Source organism: Podarcis raffonei, chromosome 12 (genome assembly GCF_027172205.1).
Source record: "Podarcis raffonei isolate rPodRaf1 chromosome 12, rPodRaf1.pri, whole genome shotgun sequence".
NCBI classification, from domain to species: Eukaryota; Metazoa; Chordata; class Lepidosauria; order Squamata; family Lacertidae; genus Podarcis; species Podarcis raffonei.
The window spans coordinates 32,745,077-32,768,308 of record NC_070613.1 but is presented as its reverse complement, the minus strand read 5'-3'; the positions used below and the strand labels follow the sequence as shown (position 1 = coordinate 32,768,308).

The following is a 23,232-nucleotide window of genomic DNA, read 5'->3' as shown; positions in this document are numbered from 1 at the left end:
GAGGCCATTCCATTGTCAAACAGCTCTTACTGTCCGAAAGCTTTTCCTGATGTTTAGTCGGGATCTCCTTTCTTGTAACTTGAAGCCATTGGTTTGAATTCTACCCTCTGTAGCAGGAAAAAAACAAGCTGGTTCCCCTTCCATGTGACAGCCCTAGGCTACAGGGCTACAGCCCATGTGACAAGCCTTCTCTGCAGTGGCTCCCTGTCTGTGGAATGCTCTCCCCAGGGAAGTTTGCCTGGCACCTTCATTACACACCTTTAGGCACCAGGCAAAAAGGTTCCTTTTTAACCAGGCCTTTGGTTGATCCAATTTACATCCGATGCCCTTTTCAAATGTGTTTTTTTGTGGAGTGGGGTGTTATTGGTTTGCTGTTTTTATTTTTATTAGGTATTTTGTGGTTTTATATCTTGATTTTATTCTGTGAACCGCCCTGAGACCCCGGGTATAGGGCGGTATATAAATTTAAATAATAAAACAAAACAAAATAAAAATACAGTCATACCTCGGGTTAAATGTGCTTCAGGTTGAGCGTTTACAGGTTATGCTCTGCGGCGACCCAGAAGTAACGGAACATGATACTTCTGGGTTTCGCTGCTCGCGCATGCGCAGACGCTCAAGATGACATCACGCGCATGTGCGGAAGCGGCAAATCGTGACCCGCACACGTGCAGACGCGGGTTGCTTCAGGATGCAAATAGGGCTCTGGAACGGATCCTGTTCGCACCCAGAGGTACCACTGTAATGGAAGATGGCTATCATATTTCCTTTCAGTCTCCTCTTTCCAGGCTAAACATACCTAGCTCTTTCAACTGCTCCTCAGAAGGCTCGGTTAGCAGCAATAACTAACTACACATCAGTGCTCAGGAACAGAAGAATTCACAATGGTCAGCTGGAACAGGAAGGCTTCTTATACTCCTTCCTGTCCAGGAAGAGCCAATAGGCAGCCTAGGTAGGCGGAGTCAGTCTACTTCTGTGGCAAAGCTGGCACCTGTAATTCAAAAGTTCACCACCTGGGAGAGCTGCCCACATATCCAGGATTTCCTGACACCTGATCGGTGACCCAATTGTCAGTGGATTCCAAGCAACAAAAAGGGGCAAAGATAACATAGGTGTGTAACCAAAGTAAACAACCCTCTGTTGAAAGCACAATGAAGTCAGCAGAACTGCATTGGAAAACACATTTAAAACTCTCGTCCTCCTTACTCATCCATAGCTCAATCATTATTCTGTGAAAGGTGAGGACTTTGGGTTTTCCCCCCCTCCCCTTCTCGGTTAAACTTTTTTTTTTTTACCTTGATTTCTTAATTACATTTTTTCTGCACAAAGGCTAACTGTTGTATCTTCCTATTAGTTTCATCCCTAATCTCAGAGTCCTAGTGAACTCAGCCATTCATTGGAAACAATAGCACCTCCAGTTCCAACTTTCATTGCTGGTTTCTTATTTCACTGAACTGGAGCCAGGCTGTAGCCATTTGGGAGGAAAAGCCACAGATGCACACAAAAACGCTACTTTTCCTCCGTTCCAATGCAATGACACCTGATACAAGCAAAGATGGGGAGAGAAATCTGAGCATTCAATATGCCAGGATGAGAACTTGCAGAGAAGTTTAGGGAAAGGAGGGAGGGAGGAGGAAGGGAGGGATGGGACAGGGCCAGGCATTGCTATCCCTTTTTCAAGGAACTATACTGCTGTAAAATCTGGATGAAGGGACCAGGCAGGTCAGCTGTTCTCAGATCTATAAATCACACCCACTTTAAAACATTTGCTTCCTTGGCAAGGAACTTTCGCTGGCGCAACTGATCAGCTCCGGTGAGCAAAAATCCAGAGTTTTTAACATCTTTTAATTGCAAATTTACCTTAAACAAAAGAAGCAAATAAACTGGGGCAGGAAGAAGTTACACACGGTCTACCCATTTTCTGTGAAATATTCACTAAGGGGCATCTCTTGGCTGCAATACCTGTATTTGAAGTAGATTTCACAGTGTTGTAAAAACTTGCTGACAATGGGATTGTGTTTATCCAGGGTGGGGTCAAAGGTTTCCAATAGCAGCAGTTATGACTTATATTAAGGAAGAAGGCGGGAGATTTTCCCAATGAGAAAAATGTTTCATTTTTAAAAGAAAATTATATTTTAATAAAGTTTAGCGGCTAGTGATTTGTGTGTCTTTGAGGAATCTTGTCTGCCATGGTTGGCGCGAGCTTTGTCTTTGCAAATTGGAAATGGTTTCTCAACAATATCTTATTAATTTCTTTAATTAATAGATAAGAAATTTCTTTAATTTCTTATTTAAACAGGTGTGCTTAGTGCTTGCTGTTACTAACCTCTGCATCTGACAGCGATAATATTGATTGTTTAAGGTCTCCTTTTATCCGTAATAATTTACTATGTAGAGAATTTGGAGCTAACCTTTTTGTCCCCAGGAGAGATTTCTTGGCTGAGAACAAATGGAAGAAAAGCCATTCCATACAACTGATGTCAATGGCGCAATCCTATGCATGTCTACTCAGAAGTATGTCCAATTAAGCTCAATAGAACTTACTCCCAGTTAAGAGTGTATAGGATTACAGCTTAATGCTGCAATCCTATACCAATTTGTCTGGGAATAAATGCTTTGGAGACTTACTTCGGAGTAAATATGTATAAATTGCATCGGTTCTCTTAAATGAAGTCTTTTGCTGTGAAGGTAAAATACTTATACCATGAAATCCTAATTTGTCTACAAAAGCAATTACTTTTACAATTTCAGAATTTCTGGAGAATGAAGCAGCCACAGCACAATCTTGTGACAACTTCTCAGTAGACATTTACGACTACGATCTGTTGTGACCCTTTCAAAGTGCATTTGAGAGAATTTGCCAATATTAGCAGAATTCAGGTTGCAATTTTAGGGCCACCTTTCCTTGGGTAAGCCCCACTGAACTCAAGGGAGACCAACTTCTGAGATTACAAGATTGTGCCGCGACCAGCCATGTTTACAAATGGCCCATTTTGTCCAGGTCTTGTTAAAAAAGAAAAGAAAGAACAGCGGAGATTAGTTGCTCAATGAAATTTGCAATTGTTTCTTTATGGAACCATATATGGAACCACATAATTTAACATGAAATGGGCTGGTGCAATGAAAGGAAACATTCCCTTGAATATTCAGCAAGAAGGTCAACCAAGTTCCTATGGGTTTATTAATTTATTATTATTATTATTATTATTATTATTATTATTATTATTATTATTAACACTGCCTAGTATTGGGCAAGCCTAGCATTTGAATTTCTGGTTAGATGTGGGAGAAAATTGAATTCAAATCACAGCTATCGTCAGAAGCTTTGTGGCATTTTTGGTGCCTAGCATCATAGAATTGTGGAGTTGAGGGGACCACGAGGATCATCTAGTCCAACCCTCTATAATGAAAGAATCTTTTGCCCCAACATGGGGCTCAAACCCACAACCCCGAGATTAAGAGTCTCACATTCTACTGACTGAGCCAAACTGAGCCATTTCAGTTCTGTTAAACATTTCATGTTCCATAAAACAAGAGTGAGGGGGTTGCACTAAATTACTACTTTTTTAAAAAATGCAAAATTACCCTTCAAAAATTCAAACGTTTCCCTACAAAATGAGATTTTTGAATATCAGACAAGTATACATTTCCTGGTCACCATCTGCTCATAAGAGACAGAGGGACTGTTCTTAGTGATATTGTGTTAATGGGCAAAAAATAAAATGAGCCTGAAATCACTATTAATCATTCAGCGTAATCTGCCTGTCTTTTTTCATTAATACGTGGGTTTGGTTTCAGTAGTTTGTTAAAGGAAATTCGTATCTCTTTCTTAGAATAAAAAAAGTATCTTATCAGAACACATACAAGCACAGCTTCTCAGGAAGATACCAGGTTAAAACATTGACTTTCTCTTCCATTTATCAAGGTCTATCTTGAAGAGGGTTGAAAGAAGACAAAGATGCACTCAGCGCTGGGCTTATCTTTCATGCTAATTGCTGTTTCCTCCAATTTTGCAATGGCAATCAAAAAGGAAAAAAGAGTTCCCCAGACACTCTCCAGAGGTACTGTAGTGTCACTCTGTTCTTTGGATTCCTGCACGATCTTGATTACTTTTTAAAGTTCATTCAAAACAAGTAGGTGTTTAACGAGGTATGGAAATTTTTAAAGACAAGGAAATTATTATTATTTAAATAACCACTGGATCAGGAAGGTGGTTTGAAAGATGAACATCATTGCTTGCTAGTTCTAGCCTGAAAGTATCACATCATCCAGACTCTAACCTAATAATAATAATAATAATAATAATAATAATAATAATAATAATAATGTATTACTTATACCCCACCCATCTGGCTGGGTTTCCCCAGCCACTCTGGGCAGCTCCCAACAGAATATTAAAAACATGATAAAACATCAAACATTAAAAACTTCCCGAAACAGGGCTCCCTTCAGATGTTTTCTAAAAGTCAGGTAGTTGTTTATTTCCTTGACATCTGGTGGGAGGGCGTTCCACAGGGTGGGCACCACCACCGAGAAGGCCCTAGAAGAATGTGGCTTCTCCTTGAATATGGTGGTGGGCTGGTTTTTCAAATGGTGTGAAAACACTGTCCCACAAGCTCTCACCTAAATGTATGTGTGCCTGGTATGTGCCAAAATTGTCATGAGAAAAGTGGTGCCTAATAACAGAGAGGATAACGTACAAACTACTGATCAGCCACTATAAAAAGACGGAAAGGGTGGACATTTGCAATTTTCATTGTTGGCTTAGATTACTTTGAAAAATATATTGGATGACTGAATGGACAGTGATCTACCTTGAATCTGTTGTTCCAGGATGGGGAGATGATATAACTTGGGTACAGACTTATGAAGAAGGGCTCTACCAGGCAAAACAAAGGTAAGATTCCATCCCTAAAGCTGTTTAGGAGAAGGAATTTTGCTCTAACAAAACATCCCTTCCAGGCTGACAGTGTAAGAACTATGCATATACAGTAGTATCTTGGGTTAAGTACTTAATTTGTTCTGGAGGTCTGTTCTTAACCTGAAACTGTTCTTAACCTGAAGCACCACTTTAGCTAATGGGGCCTCCCGCTGCCACTGCGCCACCAGAGCACGATTTCTGTTCTCATCCTGAAGCAAAGTTCTTAACCCGAGGTACTATTTCTTGGTTAGCAGAGTCTGTAACCTGAAGTGTCTGTAACCCGATGTACCACTGTATCTCCGACAACTCAAGGATGGGGAAGCAGTTTCCATTCTATGGAAGCTGATTCTCCCTCCCAGTGCTGCACTCTGAAGCAGCCGCATGCTGCTCCTTTCAATTTCCAAAAGCAGCAGAAAGGGAAAACTTGCTCCGTGTGGCTCCTTTCCATTTCCATCCGGGGTGGAAAGGAGCAACGTGGGGAGACTTGCAAAGCTTAGGGCTGGCAACACCCTTCGAGCTGTGCTTCCCAAGCTTGGGAACCCAGCACAAGGGATTTTGGCAGGTGGGCAGGATAATCCACCTGTCAACAGTGCGGCATCATGATGACATCGTGTGAATGACAGGTGGGTTGCCCCGCCCATGTTTCAAAGTTGGCCCATGGGGTGGGGTCACAGTCAAAAAGGCTCCCTACCCTTGCTTGTTAGGTGTGGTGCCATAAAATTTTCCCCAGTTATCTAATGGATCTTACAGGTTGATAGAGGAGTAAGTAATCTTTCACATAATTCATTTCCAAATTGTTATGGGCTTTATGTATGAGGTAGGAATCTTGAGATGAAATATGGAAGAAGGTATCAGACATTCAAATATGGTTCTTATAGTTGCTCTGCAGGTTTCATGTTTCACCCGCGCCTGTCAGGAAGGGGAATCCTACAGGGGACGGGGTAAACAAACCTGCACTGCTTACTGTATTTTTTGCTCTATAAGATGCATTTTTTCCCCTCCAAAAATTAAGGGGAAATGTGTGTGCATCCTATGGAGTGAATGCAGGCTCCTTGGCTTCAGCGATAGCAATGCGAAGCCTCCGAAGCGCAAAGGGAGCGGTCCCTCCACGCTCCGGAGGTGGCTATCCCTGAAGCCTTTGGAGCACAGCGGGACTTCGCGCTGCGCTCCAAAGGCTTCGGGTTCCTTTTGCTGAAGCCGGGAGAGCAAGACTCTCCTGGCTTATGCAGAGAGGGAGAGCTGCGCAGCGCCCCTTCAGCGAAGCGGCAGGAGAAATGGAAGGGGCTCTGTTTCTCCTGCCGCTTCGCTGAAGGGGGGCTGAGCAGAGAGGGGGAGATTTTTTTTCTTGTTCTCCCCCTCTAAAACAAGGTGCATCCTATGGTCGGGTATGTCCTATAGAGCGAAAAATATGATACTTTTCTTGTCCCTTTGCAGAGGATTTCTCTGAGCCTGTTGAATTTACTTTGTGATTGTTACTTAATTCATTGCCACAACATTTACCCATCATCCCATTTATGATAGAAAAATGTATCTGCATTTAACCTAATATGTTATTTTCTCCCCTTGGAAAAGTAATAAGCCACTGATGGTCATTCACCATTTGGAAGATTGTCCGTATTGTCAAGGTAAATCACGCATGTTTGATTTGAAGCGACAATTTCTTGTATCTCTCTGCAAACATAAATGATTCTACTGTGTGTTGCACTTCAGGTGGCTGCTTGCATATTCCCTGCAAAAAGGAAACAGGATACACATTTGACTCTAATTTAAGGTTACCAGATTTTTTTCAATGAATCCTGGGACATTTTTCAACTTCACTAGGAATGATAGGATTTTGTATTGGGACTGATTTGTAAATCAGAGGACTGTCCCCAGGAAACGGGGACATCTGGTAACCGTACTCTAATTCAAATAGAAATACAATGTCCCTTACCTTGGTGGAAAAGACTTTGACTGAGGTGCCAGTTCTGTCTTCTGTTGTGAAGAGGAAGATGGGGTCATGGAAGATATGACCACAATGGATGGTTCTATTTTGTATTGTTCTATGTCGTAGTCTCGTTGTAGAGCAACAACATGCAGAGTTCAGTGGAGCTGGGAAGCCAGCCAACCAGAAGAGTCTCTGAGGTGTACTTGCCTGGAGGTCAGGCAAGTCAGCATCCAAAATCAGGTCCAGTCCTAGGATTGGGCAAACAGCAATCTATGTGGTCAGATGGTCCAGGGGTCAGGGAATCTGATGATCATGGGGTCAAGGCGAGCAGGAAGCATCAAGGTAGGACCAGGAGCTACAAGAGTTGTTGCCAGCATCTGACTGCTGCTGTAATCTCTGCTTGAGAAGGCTGAAGCCAGCTGGTTCTCATCAGTGCCTTCTTCTTCTCTGTGTCCTTGAAGGCTGATCAGCTGCAGGTGGAGTGACTCTGCCTTCTCCCCTTTCAGGCTGCTGTTCAGCAGGCACAACTGACTCCTGGCCCACAACACTCTAATAAAGAGGAATGCTTGCCTTCTCTCTTTGCATTTGTTGTATTTTGCACTTGGAATGACGAACTTCCTTTGCTCTCTCCAGCACTGAAGAAGGTTTTCGTGGACAACCAAGAAATTCAAGAGATGTGCCAGAACAACTTCATCATGCTCAATCTGATGGTGCGCACATGTAATGCACAGATTAAACTTATTGTTTGTAGTTACAATGCTTGATTTAGTGCTAAAGGTTAAGATGGTGTGCATTCTTTACTTTTTTTTCCCTGCCAGCATGAAACAACAGACAAGAACATGTCACCTGATGGACAATATGTGCCTCGAATCATGTTTGTAGGTATGTGTTGGATGTGACTATGACCCTAAAATGGAACCTCATCTCAATGAAGCATGAGGCTTTCCAGCAGCTGGTTGACACTGCAGGAGAGTCCATGGGTGGTGAAGGGAAAGTGAAAGTCGCCTGCTCCTAGCAGTAATGTAAACTTAAAATAATTACATGCCTAACATTGCAGCAGCAGATCTCTACAATACATTGCTAAGGTGGTCAACTACAGAATGCACATTTAACACAACAAAGTTAACAAAAAAAAGATTATCTGAAAGATTTCAAAAGAAAACATAATCAAAGGGATACAAAATACTCATCTAAAAGAGCATAATTAACAAGAGAATACAGTAGTATCATAAGCATAGTACATATCTGCTGTTGCTGCTGCCAATCTTGCCAATGGTGGTTTGTTTAACAACAACAACAATTATTTTATTTATACCCCGCCCATCTGACTGGGTTTCCCCAGCCACTCTGGGTGGCTCCTAACAGAATATTAATAATAATAATTTAAAAAGTGATAAAGCATCAAACATAAAAAACTTCCCTAAACAGGGCTGCCTTCAGAAGTCTTCTAAAAGTCAGATAGCTATTTATTTCTTTGACATCTCATGGGAGGGCGTTCCACAGGGCAGGCGCCACTACCGAGAAGGCCCACTGCAATGAACAGGGTAGTGATACAATGACTACTGCAATCAACACAAGATAATATCACCAAGACAACTATCTGTAAACAAACACTAAACATTCATAAAAATGGCAAAGGTAGTTTCTTTCCCAAACAAGTTTTATCTTAAACAATACCAAACACAGTAAATAAAGAGTCCACTTGTGATATACCAGTGGTTCAGTGCTCAGACGTTCCGGTAATCCGATGTTTCGTCGCTAAAGAGCTTAGTCGTCGAGCTTTGTAGTAAATAATATACAAAAGAAGACAGTATGTAAATGACTTAAAGCAGGTAAATCTGTCTCCATCTGCATGTTGCCATTGGGAGGAGCATAGAAAGAGGACGCTGTCCTTCAATTTGTTAAACCTCCTGATGGTTTGTGGCAGGTGGCGGTGGTGGAAGCTCAGGCTCAATGACCTGGGTCTTCAACTAAGAGACAGCCAAGATAGATTCCTACCCACATCCCAACCGTCCATCACTGTTGTGCAATGGGTTGGTTCACACTTAATGCTAAACTATTGTTCGGTGCTATAGGAACAAGATTTTACACACATGCTCTCTCATTCCTCTGCTTCCATCTCCTTCGAGTGCTGTACTAATTAATTAGTAATGTCCAGGTGTTCAAAAAGCCATAGTTTGCCATCACATCCAAACCAGCAAACTATGGTTTGTCCTTGCCCTGAGAACCATAACCGGAATCAGACTCTAGACTGAGCCATATTAAAATTAATTTCATTACAGACAACTGAGTAACATCCCTCAAAAATCTTAATTCCTACCTCTTGGCATGAAATAAGAGTAAGATGCTGTTGTATCAGGGATGACTACGATATTTTGTTTGCTTTTCCAGATCCTTCACTTACGGTAAGGGCTGATATCACTGGAAGATACTCTAATCGACTCTATACTTATGAGCCTCAAGACCTGCCAGTCTGTGAGTTGATCGCTCAAAACAAGCTTATGTTTGAGCTGCCCATACAGGGAGTGCTCAGGTGAACCCCTCCAGGAGATTACAAAATACCCAAAGTGAGAAGCAGGTCCAAAAATTTACCTCCTGCTGTGCCAAAAATTTACCTCCTGTGCTTTTTTTTAAAAAAAATCTCTATTAATTAATGAGAAAAGAAATGGCTTTCAAAAATTATCAAAGTGGGGAGAAAATGTTACAGAAACTCTCACAGGTTGGGTGCGGGTTTTTTGTCTTGCTCATCTTACTTTTGAAGAAACCAAGGGGTGTTTATGAGGTTCCTTTTTTCACCTTACATATCATCCCAGCAGTGGTCTGCACTCTGCAGTCTTCCTGAACATGTGCATTTCCATTAAAGCAAGAAATTCTAGAATTTTGAGGACAGCTGACAGCACAGCACTAATGTCTGTATGCTTTACTGGCCCCGTGCCCTGATGTCTGAATGTTTAGTGCAGCATCCAAAAGGGGAGCTTTTATATACTTACACGCACAGGTTGCCGTTTCAGATGTGCTGAGCATATGGACATTGGCCGGGGGGGGGGCGCAGTGCACTGCTATCCTTGTGCTGGTGGCATATATATACAGTAGAACCTCTACTTACGACCGCCTCTACTTGGGTCCAATCCAAGTTGTGACTGCGGCAAACCCAGAAGTAAATGCTGGTTTTGCCGCGATTCGCGCACGTGCAGAAGCAGCCATTTGCACACGCGTAGAAGTGGCTGCCGCCGTCTGCACATGCGCAGAAGCGTGCTGCCACCGAATGCACCTGCGCACAATGGCGCTTCTACCAGCGACCCAGATCAACTTACGGATGGACCTCCGGAACTGATTACGTCCGTAAGTAGAGGTTCCATTGTATATATATTCGGATGGGCCGAATATATATATATATATATATATATATATATATATATATATATATATATATATACGGATGGACCTCCGGAACTAATTACGTCCGTAAGTAGAGGTTCCACTGTATATATATTCGAACTGCTAGGTTGGCAGAAGCTGGGACAGAGCAACGGGAGCTCACCCCGTCAAGTAGATTCCAACCGCTGACCTTCCGATCTGAGAGAGGGTTTTTCCCCCAAGAAAAATAGGCACCAGTATGCACCATGCCTCCACCTTCCCCTCTGCCTCCATTGCTTGTCCCCTCCACCCACTCAATCCCTCCCCCTGCACCTTTGCCGCCGCCACTTCCCACTGCTACAGGCATGGCCTCTCGGAGCCACACAGTTGCTGAAGAGCCTTCCAAGGAAAGCTCCTGACAATTATGAAAAGGTCGCACCACCATTTTACTATTGTGTGTCAGCCAAGATCCAGATATGGGGAGCCAAGCACATATCTCCCCTTCCCCGCACTGGCCCCTTCTGCTGCCTTCATACTTATATAGAGCTGGGGACAGGGAGAACAAACAGAGGTCTGTTGGGCCCAGGCGGAGATTAATTGGTATGTGGCTGTATTGCACCTGCACTTAACTGGATGGAGCTCAAAGCATTTCTGGGTTCTTTTGTTTTGCTCTCCATGTGCAAGAAGATCCCAGCTGTTGCTTCCAAAGGTCAGGGGGGTGGGGAAAACAGCAGGATTTTTGGTAGTTTCTTTTCTCTATTTTTAACCGTGATCATCATTCACATCACTATCTTTTTCTCTCCTTTTTTTTCAGTAATAGAGAACATGAAGAAAGCATTGCGTCTTGTTCAGACTGAGCTATAAGTGCAGCGGTGAGATCATCACACCCCAGGGAAGCAATGTGAATCAAGAACTGTCTATCTGGACCATCTCTCTTTTCCCTCTCTGGAATTTTATTCCCAACCTGCCGTTATCCCATTCCAGGCCTATCTTGCCTCTTCCAAGGGTGGTAGCTGTAGTAGTAGTAGGCCCCATCTTCAGTATCATGCCACTTTAAATAGTCATGGCTTCCCCCAAAGGATCCTGGGAAATGTAGTCTGTTAAGGATGCTGAGAGTTGCTATTCCCCCTACAGAGCTATAGAGTGGCTTAACAGTCTATCCCCCTTTCCACAGAATTCTAGGAATCCTAGCTCTCTGAGGGGGATAGGTGGCCCCCTAACAACTCCCAGCAAATTTAATCAACTACAGTTCCCAGGATTCTTTGGGGGAAGCCATGACTGTTCAAAGGGGCATGATGATGCTTTCAAAGTATGGAGCAGTTGTGGCCATGGATGCAGTATCAAACCTCAGTTAGTGAGAATGAAGGCACAGTTTTACCTCAGGATCCTTCCCTTCCTGGAACTTCATCTCACAATACCCCCCCCCCCCCCACAGAGTCTCATTCCACAGCTTGAGAATCTGCAGTTGGAGGAAAGCATACATAGCAATACTTATATTTGTGAAAATAAGATACAAAGTATGCTAGGATGGGGGAAACTGCTTTGCAGAAATGTGTATAGTAGGGGAAATTATGCACAAGCATGCATCTGTTAGGATCAATTAGCATGAAAATGCTGGTGAATTTTATATACGTGGAAATGTGGAGAACTGAATTTAAGATTACAGAAGATCTGAGAAATGGAAATTGACAGATTCACCCATCCTGAAAGCCACTAGCTGGCAATTTCATATAATGCCCATGCAAACATATTAACATAAATGTATGGCTATACACTGGAAGCTCCCATAGTTTTCAACCTAGGGTGTAAAATGCTCTGTTTCAGTACATCCCAACCATACAAGATGCACAGAAAAGCATCAGTCCATGCTGGATTAATAGAAACTAGTGCAAACCAGTGCAGGCTCTGCAATCTAAATAGCTAGGAGCTGCTTCTAGCATAGGCATGCTGGAGATGAAAAGGTATTTCTCTTTTCCAGTGATGCTTCTTGTATTCCTGGTTACCTAGATGAGAATCTCCTGCTGCATTTCTTATGTCCATTAATTTACAGTAGTTAGCTCCCAGTCTTTATAATGCTGTGTAGAAATAGGCTTTTGTGCAGAGTTATCTTGAAGATTTCATTGCAATCTGCATTTGCTAAGATAGTGTGAATGAGCGAAAGATCAATTTCTTACAATACAGTCCTAGGAAAGTTTATTCAAAAATCATTTCCACTGATTTCAGTGGGATTGACTTCTTAATAGGTGGTTTAAGAGCACAGCCTTAGTTGTTCTGCAAAGGAATTGGTTGTGTTATCTGCACAAATTACTCAAATTATTTGAATTTTGTATGGGGAAACCCCCCCCAAAATAAAATAATAAACTGCTGACGAATCCTTCAGACCTCTCTTTGGTGTTGTCAGTTTGTTTTATGATTTCTGCCTCTCGTTTCCAACTATAGTTCAAAGCACCTTTCATCAAATCTGAAACTGCAAAGCCTGGGGTGTGGCAGGCAAGGGAGGGGGCACTGGGCAGGCTGTGACCCACCTGAAAGTGAGCCAAGGCTGTTTGAGAAACACTGGCACAGAGGATGTGCAGTCCCCATCAGTGCCACAGGTGGGCACCGTACTCACATGGAGGTTTCTCCAAGCAGAAATCACTGAGCCACTGTCGGAAAGAAACAACCTCTCTGCTCCAGACCTTTTAAGCGCAACTATTCTACTTGTTAAACCACATTCCCACTCTGAAGCCCTTCCATCTACTCTTATTCAGTAACATCTAAATCCTTTCCTCCGCTTCCGCATCACCACCTAGTCGTTCTGTGACCAAGTGGCCATTCTAAACCTCTCCGTTCAGCCTCAAGCACCAACAGTGACTGCATCCATCTAAAACTGACGATGGGGCTCTTATGAAGGAAGCTTCTCAATTCTGCATTCTGAAGCACACAGTGGGAGCCAGAGAAACAAGAGTAAGGAAAGAAGCAGACATGTCAACAGCACAGGTCATTGTGAATATAATGGGGAAAGACAACATCTCTTGAGACGTAAACAAGACAGGCAGGGGACCTACTCAGAGGGTGCTTAAGCAGCGGTGTGTTTCTTTGGAGATTCTCATCTTCCTAGAATAGATGCGACAAATCAAGAGCAATGTTTTTCTTCTTTTTCAAACTGCATCCACACAGAGAGGCCGTCTCAATCACTCATCACTCTGGCTCATTGCACCCACTGCCCCTTTGCCCTGCGATGTGGGAAGAGAGTTCCTATTGTTCTTTGATCACATTTAAAGTTTGTCCCTTGTAGACTGACTTGATGGCACTTCTACCCTCTTGCGGACTTTCTGCAGAATAAGAATTAGAATTATCAACTGAAGCTTGGAACAAAAGGTGGGTTGACTATGGCATCTTCCTGTTCTTTTCCATGCCTCCGTTCTGCCCTGCCCCATAACCATTAGTCAGGATCCCACAGCCACTCACTGGCCTGTTTTATTGAGGGGGGGGGCATGCATCTCTTCCATTTATATATTTTTTCTAAAGCGTTTTTGTACTTTTGCGAAACTTCTTCCATGCCTATTAAACATTGATGGTACTATTTTGTGTATAATTTTATTAAGTTTTCTGTTTTACCATTTAAAATACTCATTTTACATCCTTAAGATATCCATGACTTCCCTTCTTCTCTTTCCATGGTTCATTTTACATATCATAAATCCCTGCATATTTTACAAAAACTGTACCATTCAGTATTCCATTATTGCATCCATCAAAACTTGTTTACATTGCTGAATTTACCTTCATACTGCCAGTGTTTTCTTGATGGTGCTGTTTCGGCTCATGCCCTGAATATCAGGAATGGAGGTAACAAGAGGGACTTGTTGCAACAAAATGCAGCAGTGTGGACCATTCCTAATCCTAGAACCACAGAACTGTAGCGTTGGAAGGGACCACGATGATCATCTATTCCAATGCAGAAATTTTTTGCCCGATGTGGGGCTCAAACCCACAACCCCGAGATTAAGAATCTCCTGCTCTACCAATTCAGCTGCCCTATTCAGAGTCCCAGCCAATCACCCATGTTCTCTTTCAAGAGCCTCTCTTTCATTCCCCCTTCCTCCTGGTTTCCCATTCGCCCACCCAACAATCAGCTGGGCATGCTTACAGCATGCATAGCGCCCTCAACAAACTACAGTTCCCAAGATTCTCCATGACTGTTAAAATGGTATAAGAGTGCTGTTAATGTGCAGTGCAGTTGTGACCTAAAGGAAACACATAAGAAGAAGAGTTTGGATTTGATATCCCACTTTATCACTATCCTATGGAGTCTCAAAGCGGCTAACGTTCTCCTTTCCCCTCCTCCCCCACAACAAACACTCTGTGAGGTGAGTGGGGCTGAGAGACTTCACAGAAGTGTGACTGGCCCAAGGTCACCCAGCAGCTGCATGTGGAGGAGCGGAGACGCGAACCCGGTTCCCCAGATTACGAGACTACCGCTCTTAACCACTACACCACACTGGCTCATAGTCATAAAGACTCTTTTTTCTGTGCATTCTAAAAATGCACGTGGAGTCTCCAGCAGTACAATAGGCTGCCTGCTTCAGACAGGTTCCTTCCAGGAGTTGTAAGGTAGTAGGAATGGCAATGGGAGGGAGGGCAGAGTTCGCACGCTAGTCCCTGTTCCACCCACCGCATGTTTCCTTTACACTTTCTCTGTAACTCCTGCAGAGGGCTGTTGTAAATGCCTACAAAAGGACATGCCCCCTCCACTGTGCCCAGTTTTCCTTCCACGACACAGCTAAGAACTTGTTTCAGACTGAAAATGATGTGTGCAGAACGGGGTGTGGGATAAGCCTTGATACGATTCCCAAGCAAATTTGCGCGCTCCGCATTCTTTCCTCCTCTTATCGGCAGCCAGTAATCTGAACAGGAAGCAAACAAACTCCTCCAGCTTCAGAACTGCACACGGACGGGGATGCAGAAAACTGACGGAACAGGTCCTTAGCCTGTATCCGTCTCCTACCAGGAGGGTGGTGGCTCCCCTCAGCAGATGGCAGGTCCATAAATATATGGGGCTGAACATTTCACTCTGTACAAATATTTGCTGTGAGCTATAACAAAAGAGGGAGAAAATGTTTGCCATGGAGACCAAAGGCTTTGGAACACCTCAGCGTTTAGGTGACAGAAAAAGCATGAACTGGATGAATGAGCTCTGGGGCTGATTTACGTTTCATTGTTTTATGTGTTACACCTCCTTGTAAGCTGCTAAAAAGGGCCTGTGAAGAGGAAAATTCCAAATGCTGATGTGTCTTAACCTGAGGACCAGTCAGATCCAGAAACACAGCTCTCCTTTAATTGGTTGTAGCAAGTCGCTGTGTTCCTTCAGACATAAATCCTGAACGCTAAGTCTGACTGCCTACGTACAATACAATTAAAGCACATTTCTCCCTTCTCCCCAAGAATCCTGAGGAATCTAGTTTACTCCTCAGAGAGCTACAATTCCTAGCACTCTTAAGTTCCCAGGATTCTTGAGATGAGGGCTTTAACTGCATGGTGTGTACGCCGTCTCTATTTAAAATCCTTCAAGCCCAATCCTAGCTCTGTTTACTTGGTGGGGGGTAGTTGGGTTGCCCCCCACCCCCGTGTAAATAGGACTTTAGCCTGAGACAATCATCATAACAGAAGACTTACAGCAGGTGACTTAGGGATTCTGAATGTTGCTTTTCTCCAAGGAGGTTCAGGGGGAGATGAAACTTCTATCCCACATGATTACATAAATATCTCTAATTCCCAAGTAATTCCACTTTAGACATCATGCTATTTATAGGCCAAGGCTCAAAGAGTTATGTTAAGTTTGCCCCTGAGCATTTGGAAATGCCCAACGGGATCTGTTGTTGTTGTTGTTGTTGTTGTTGTTGTTGTTGTTGTTGTTGTTGTTGTTGTTGTTGTTGTTGTTTTGCAGATCAGAGACACATGCACACCCACAGAGTAACATATTGCAAACTGCTTCCATAAAATTCCTTCAAATGAGGTTTGCCAACAGCATGGAGAGTTCATTTTCAAGAAACACAAGCCCACATTCCCTTTGAGCTAGCCCAGCCAGTTGTACAGCTGTTTGAATCCTGCCATAGGATTATTTGCAAGGGGGCATATGTCCTACATTATAGAGGACAGTCCTCTGTTTGAGAGAGCTGCCCGTGATTGGTTGAAAGAAAGGAGAGCAGAGGCCTTGAAGCTGTCCGTCAACCCTTACCACCCAGTAAGCACACAAGTCCCTTGGTCCCTAATATGATGAGATGCATTGCATCTCTATTTAAATCACAGTAATTATTTCCAAATTTTCACATACCAGATTTATGTAAATCCTTTTCTCTTTTTTTTGGAGAGACATAACTGGCCTTCCTAAGTATTACAGCAGTAGGTTCATAAGCCTGTTTAGGAATGGGAAAATCTATGTATTTTAAAGGTAAAGGTACCCCTGCCCGTATGGGCCAGTTGTTACCGACTCTAGGGTTGCGCGCTCATCTCGCTCTAGAGGCCGGGAGCCGGCGCCGTCCAAAGACACTTCCGGGTCACGTGGCCAGCATGACGAAGCTGCAACTGGCAAGCCAGCACCAGTGCCGCACACGGAAACGCCGTTTACCTTCCCGCTAGTAAGCGGTACCTATTTATCTACTTGCACTTTGACGTGCTTTCGAACTGCTAGGTGGGCAGGAGCAGGGACCGAACGACGGGAGCTCACCCCGCCGCGGGGATTCGAACCACCGACCTTATGATCAGCAAGTCCTAGGCACTGAGGTTTTACCCACAGCGCCACCTGCGTCTATGTATTTTACTGCATTTTAAAACTTTGAGGCCCAGTACACTACCAGCTTAAAACAAGTGGCTTTCTTTTAGGAAAACTACAAGTGGAGCCTCACCCAGACCTTGCAGGTGAGAACAGACAGGAAGCCTGGTGAATGATGCCCTTGCTTCCGGTGTTGGTGAGAAGCATGGATGGACTGGAAAAGCTGCTTCTCTTTGTCCATCCTCAGCAGCAAGGCAAGCAAGGAAGGGAAGATGGGGACACAAAGAGAGGCCGGCAGGGTCAGTAGACTGGTGAGAAGCTCCAACCAGGTTCTACTGCTCCGCTTGACAGCAATATAAGGCAGTAAAGGGACTCTGAATCTCCTGGACCTTGTGCAAAATGTCCAGGCTTGCAAACGTATTCCAGACTTGGAAGCAGATTTTTTCTCTCAAGAAGATAACTCCAGAGTGAGCTCTAACTTGTGATTTATTTGGTGATGGTGGTTATTATTATTATTTATGTACCGCCCTATACAGGGATGCGGGTGGTGCTGTGGGTTAAACCACAGAGCCTAGGACTTGCTGATCAGAAGGTCGGCGGTTCGAATCCCCGCGGCGGGGTGAGCTCCCGTTGTTTGGTCCCTGCTCCTGCCAACCTAGCAGTTCGAAAGCACCTCAAAGTGCAAGTAGATAAATAGGTACTGCTCTGGCGGGAAGGTAAACGGCGTTTCCATGTGCTGCTCTGGTTTGCCAGAAGCGGCTTAGTCATGCTGGCCACATGACCCGGAAGCTGCATGCCGGCTCCCTTGGCCAATAAAGCGAGATGAGCGCCACAACCCCAGAGTCGGCCACGACTGGACCTAATGGTCAGGAGTCCCTTTACCTTTACCACCCTATACCCGGAGGTCTCAGGGTGGTTCACAGAACAAAATCAAAATATAGATTAGATTTCCAGAAGAGACTTTTACAGTGTGTGAATGCTCAAATATAAGGCGGAAATTAACTGGAAACACCAGGGAAGTGGAGTAAATGGCAGCCTTAGAATGAAGAATGAGAACCAATCTTCTCTTGGTCTGAGAATGGTATGTTCTAGGGGCTTCATTTCTCACGCCTCTTCTAGGTAAATCCAATATAATGGTTAATTAAACTCCTTTTTTTTCCAGCAAGGCTTGACTGTAACTGCTGTTTGTGTTTCCTTTCCCCCACTCAAGGCTGCTTTTCTTTTCTTAAGGTGTAGTTTGTGTTGTGGCCCCCTTTTTTTAGTATTTTATTGATATGTGGGCTGTGGTTTTTTTGTGGAGGATGTTTATTGTTTTACTGGTGCTTTTTTATTATTATTTATTTATAAATGCATCACCCCTAGTCAATTTCATTTTGGAGGTGAAAATCCGGGGACTAGTGTGCATAAAGCTAATTCAACAAAAGGAAATCTCCAGGATGTGTGCTCCTCTAAGAATGAATCAGCAAGCGGGCTGAGTGCATAAATGACCTCACAGCATGCTCTACCAAAGCATGAAAATACAAAGGCATTATCAACACCATTGCAAAATAAAGAATTCACATAGGTGCAAACTGGGGGCAATTGCTTGCTACAAAAGTCCTTGAAAGAGTGTTATGAGACAAGTAACGGTCCCCTTATAACTCAATGAAGAAGCCAAGCCTGCTCCAAAGGATGGGGGGGGGCCCAGAACAGATTTAGGAAGCACACATGGGGACGAGAGGGGGGGGGAGTCTCATTGCATAAAGGAAGCCATCCTGTTTATGCAAGATGCCACTTAAGTACAATCCATGGTTTGCAGGGTTGTGCTGGGGGAATGTGAACCACACTTCGCTTTTCCTGTGCCTATAAAGCACTGGTGCAATAAGTTTTCTACTTTTTGTGTGTGTCAGGCAGCACAGGAACCAACCCCCACGGGAGGATGAGACAAGGAAAAGTTCTTACCATCTGCTTTTTATTCAACGTTTACAGAGAGAGGCTTGGGAATGCAGCCTCTTGGAATAATGGTGTTGCCCCAAGTGGCGCTTCACCCCCTTTTCTCCCACTTCTTCATTCATCACCTTCTCCCATATGGGTGGCACTGAGGGCCCTTTGCTTCTGAGCACTTTGCTCTCCTACTTTCAACGCTCGCCGGGTTCTGGGAGAGGGGGGAATCTGGAAGGCTTTCTAATGACACTGTCTCTGCCAGCTATTGCCCTCCTGTTGCTTCTTCTTCCTCCTCTTCCTCTCCCATTATTTCCCAGCTTTCCCCCTCATCTTCCTCTGAGCTGTGACCTCCCTCAAACCCCTGTTGTAATTCTGAACTGTCTTCCTCTTCTCTGGAAGGGTCAGGCTGGGGATGCGGGTCTCCACCATTGCTCCTCTGCCCAGTGCCTGACACTGTGCTTTCTAAGCAGAGGTCCAAGCGGTTTTCCTTCCTCCCTCTGGCGGTCATTTGAGGAAGGGTATGGAGCGGTGGCACCCTTGATAACATCCTAGATGCCCAGACTGGCTGCAAACATACACTATGGCAATTTCCCACATAAATTTTGCATTTCTATATTGACAGTAAAGAGCAGTAGCACATTTGGAGGAACATGGGCATATGCCTTAAACCATGCCCTCAAACCATCTGACCATTGAGCTCAATACTGCCTACACTGACTGGCAGCAGCTCTCCAAGGTTTCAGACAGGACTCCCAGGAATACCTGGAGATGCCGGGGATTAAACCCAGAACCTTCTGCAAGCACAGCAGATGCTCCACATGGAGCTATAGCCCTTTCCTAAAATCTGTTTATCTAATTGTTGTGGTTTCAAACTGTTGAATTTCAAGCTGAATTTAAGTCAGTGGCTTGTCATGCCCTGAGGGGGGCAAATGACCTGTGAAAATGGTTAGATTCGATTAGCTTAGTCCTGTCAACTTTCATTTTTAGAATTCAATTATAAATTGATTGTGCTTAAGAATGTACAACACCGCACCCTCTGAGATCTTGAGCTCATTTGTCAAACCAGTCTTACTGCAGTTTTAACCTACATTGCCAAACCATTCTTGATGTTGCCTTTTTAAAAGTTTTTTTATCTCTTCTGGTACTGCTTGGAAAAGAGCGAGGCACCATCAGGGTGCACAATAAATGCTTTCTAAATCTCTGTGGGCAACAGATGAAGCATATGGAGACTCTGAGGAAGAATATGGTCACTTGTTCAACTTGCAGATCCACAATTTAACCCACTAATGCATAAGGCTGGCCCTACCATTGGACAGTTCCTATAGGTGGTGGATGCTGGGTGTGGGGGTGGGGGGGGGAATAGTCCTGGCTCTCTTTGATGGATGAAGAACTTGAGCTTACAGCACCAGTTCTGCCCATGTCTTTAATTTTCAGATTAGATCAGTACATAAAGCATATCCCAGGTTACAAGAATGCACAGCTACGTGAGATGTTAAATGCATGGATAAGCATAAGCTAAGATGTTGATCCAGCAAGCAACACACACTCGCTGCACCTTCCTTTCAAAGAGTGGGCAGGCACACCTTTAGCATGACAAGCGGCTGGAGTCCTGAGATTGGGTGAGCCATTGAGCAAATCTTCAGGTGGACTCAGTGGCGTAGCGTGGGGGGTGCCAGGGGTGCCGGCCGCACCGGGCGCAACATCTGGGGGGGGCGCGAGTCCAGAGGGAAGGGACAAGTTCCTTCCTCCGCCGGGCTCCCCGCCGCCACCACCAGCCTTGCGCCCTAGCGCGCGCGCGCCCCCTGCGGCCGCTGCGGCCGCGCTCCACTCACTGCTCGCAGGAGGAGCAGCCGCTGCAGCAGCGCCGCCGCCGCCACCGACGCCTGGCTGGGCACGGGCAGCCTCCATACACCCCCGCCGCCGCCATCCCCTCGGCCCAGCCACAGCTGCTTCTGCCGACTGGAAGGGAGGAGAGCTCCGAGGGGCCTCGACGCGCCCTGCCCTCCCCAAAACCCTCCGAGAGGAAGCCGGCGGGCGGACGAGGGTCTCCCAGCAGAAGGGGGCGCTGCTGGCTCCGGCTCTCAGCGCAAGTCTCAGCCGCGGGGGGGGGGGGGGAGGACGGAGCGCGGCTGGAAGCCCCCGGACCTGGCTGGGAGGAGGAGAGGCGCTCGCCAAGCTCGGATCTGAAGCGCCTCGGAGCGCGGGCTCCACCTACAGCCTAAGGAGAGGAGGGGGCGGGGAGGCGCCCGAGGGGAAGGGGCTTCAGCTGCCTCGGCCCGTGGGGGCTCCGCAAATAATAAATTTAATAAATTCCTGCTGAGCCTTTGGGGGGGGTCCTTGGCTCCTTCGCTCGCCCCCAGCCCCAGTGGCGTAGCGTGGGGGGGTGCAGGGGGGCCGGCCGCACCGGCCGCAACATCTGGGGGGGGGCGCGCTCGCACTCGAGTGCTAAAATCCACGGGTTAGGGGGCGCAAATTACTTGCCTTGCCCCGGGTGCTGACAACCCACGCTACGCCACTGGGTGGACTGGACTTGTGCTGGTGCGGGCATCTCCATGGTGAGAGATAATAGCTGGATCAGCATCTCACTTTCTGCTAGCCACCTCCTGGTGGTGATGGGGAGGGAGAAGGATAAAAGAATCCTCTGTTAACCCACTTGGATCATCACCGGGGTCCAGGTCTCTATCGCTCAAGCCACTGGGCCCTTTTGTTCATGTCTATGACCACATAACAAAAGAAAGTGATAGGGTCCTTTCCCAGGTTCAGAAAACCTCTTGTGTCCCAGAATTAATGACCTGCAACCCGGTGGGACCCTCTAAGCTTCTCCCATTCCTCCTCTGACTATGTCCTCCACAGCGCCTCCTAGCGACTCAGGTCAGGAGCAGCAGCAGCCTTCTAGCTGAGCCCCACAGCCATTCCCTTCTGTTCTGTACCTCAAAGGGCAGGCAGGTGTCTTCCTGCAGGTTCAGCTGGGGACACCGTCTCATCTACTGTGTTTAAAAGTCAGCTGTCAGTCCAGGTCACATCCAGACTCTCAGCTTTTTTGCAGGAGGGAATTACAGCAGGCTGCAGCACATAACGCTGCATTCTCGCGCTGCAGCGTATCCATGGAGTCGGAACAGGTGCTTTTAGAAACCTCAGCCCCTTGCTGTTTATCACACGGCAGCCTAACCGAGGTCATTGTCTGCAGTCAACAGAGATTCCAAATGTATGAGTATTCAGAGCCACCCTGCACAGGAGGAAATGCTCTCGGTTCCTTCGCCTATGAAAATTGAGTGCAGATACCATGCCAAATGAGATGATGGTGCCCAAGAGTGAAAATGATGAATATTTTCAGACAAATATTCATTTATTTGCAAATGTTGAACCCCACCCTTCAATACTGCCATTTAGAGGACGGCAAATATAGACAACTTCAAGGGACGTAATTCAAGTCTTCTAAAACACTATTTGTGGCCTCCAAATCTGGATCAGGCCAATATGCAGCACAGTTCTAAATCTCATTCAGTTTAGCAGGAAGGCCATGATGTTGTTGCGTAACAACAAGTGGCTCAAGTGAGGATTCAATCTCAATACAGAATTGTAGAGTTGGGAGGGACCACAAGGATCATCAACTCCAACCCCTGCAATGTGGGAATCTTTCACTCAAGGTGGGGCTAGAACTCACAACCCAGAGATTAAGAGTCTTATGCTCTCTACCAGCTAAACTATCCCAGCTGCCCAATTGATCACCATGGGTGATTTCCCCATAATTTCATGTGAATAACCTAGATGGTATAAAGAAATAAACAAAAAACAGATTTTTGTTATGGCTCTTCTTACTGGAAGAAAATAACTGGAAGTCAGATTGTCCCACGAGAGCACCCCCACCGCTCCACTGACCAGTGCGGTGTAGTGGTTAAGAGTGGTAGACTCGTAATCTGGTGAACCGGGTTCATGTCTCCGCTCCTCCACATGCAACTGCTGGGTGACCTTGGGCCAGTCACACTTCCTTGAAGTCTCTCAGCCCCACTCACCTCACAGAGTGTTTGTTGTGGGGGAGGAAGGGAAAGGAGAATGTTAGCCGCTTTGAGACTCCTTCGGGTAGTGATAAAGCGGGATATCAAATCCAAACACTTCTCTTCTTCTCTTCTTCAGGGTGCACCAAGCATGACTTGCCCAGAAGGAAAGGATTGCAGCTTAAAAGCTCTTTTTGCACTAGGCTTGTTTGGGGCTTCCAGCTTTCTTCCGCCTTCAGTTATTCCCTTTGCTAGTCTTCAGCTGCATATATTTGAAATAACGTATGTTAAATGTGCATCTTATGCAGGTTTTAAAGGACGCGGGTAGCGCTATGGTCTAAACCACTGAGCCTAT

At 45.3% G+C, this 23,232-nt stretch overlaps 1 protein-coding gene across 2 annotated transcripts; it reads left to right on the top strand.

The window, feature by feature from the left end:
- The first annotated feature begins 1,653 nt into the window (after positions 1–1,653).
- AGR3 (anterior gradient 3, protein disulphide isomerase family member) lies at positions 1,654–12,584 on the top strand. 2 transcript variants are annotated; one of them, XM_053409538.1, is made up of 8 exons: positions 1,654–1,813; positions 3,926–4,061; positions 4,834–4,897; positions 6,494–6,546; positions 7,482–7,558; positions 7,667–7,730; positions 9,240–9,323; positions 11,020–12,584. In XM_053409538.1, the coding sequence occupies exons 2-8, from the start codon at positions 3,959–3,961 to the stop codon at positions 11,067–11,069; spliced, it is 495 nt and encodes a 164-aa protein (XP_053265513.1). In that variant the 5' UTR covers positions 1,654–1,813; positions 3,926–3,958; the 3' UTR covers positions 11,070–12,584. The 2 variants fall into 2 exon arrangements, with proteins under 2 accessions (XP_053265513.1, XP_053265514.1); XM_053409539.1 differs by lacking the exon at positions 1,654–1,813 and adding an exon at positions 2,757–2,909.
- Positions 12,585–23,232: the final 10,648 nt, after the last annotated feature.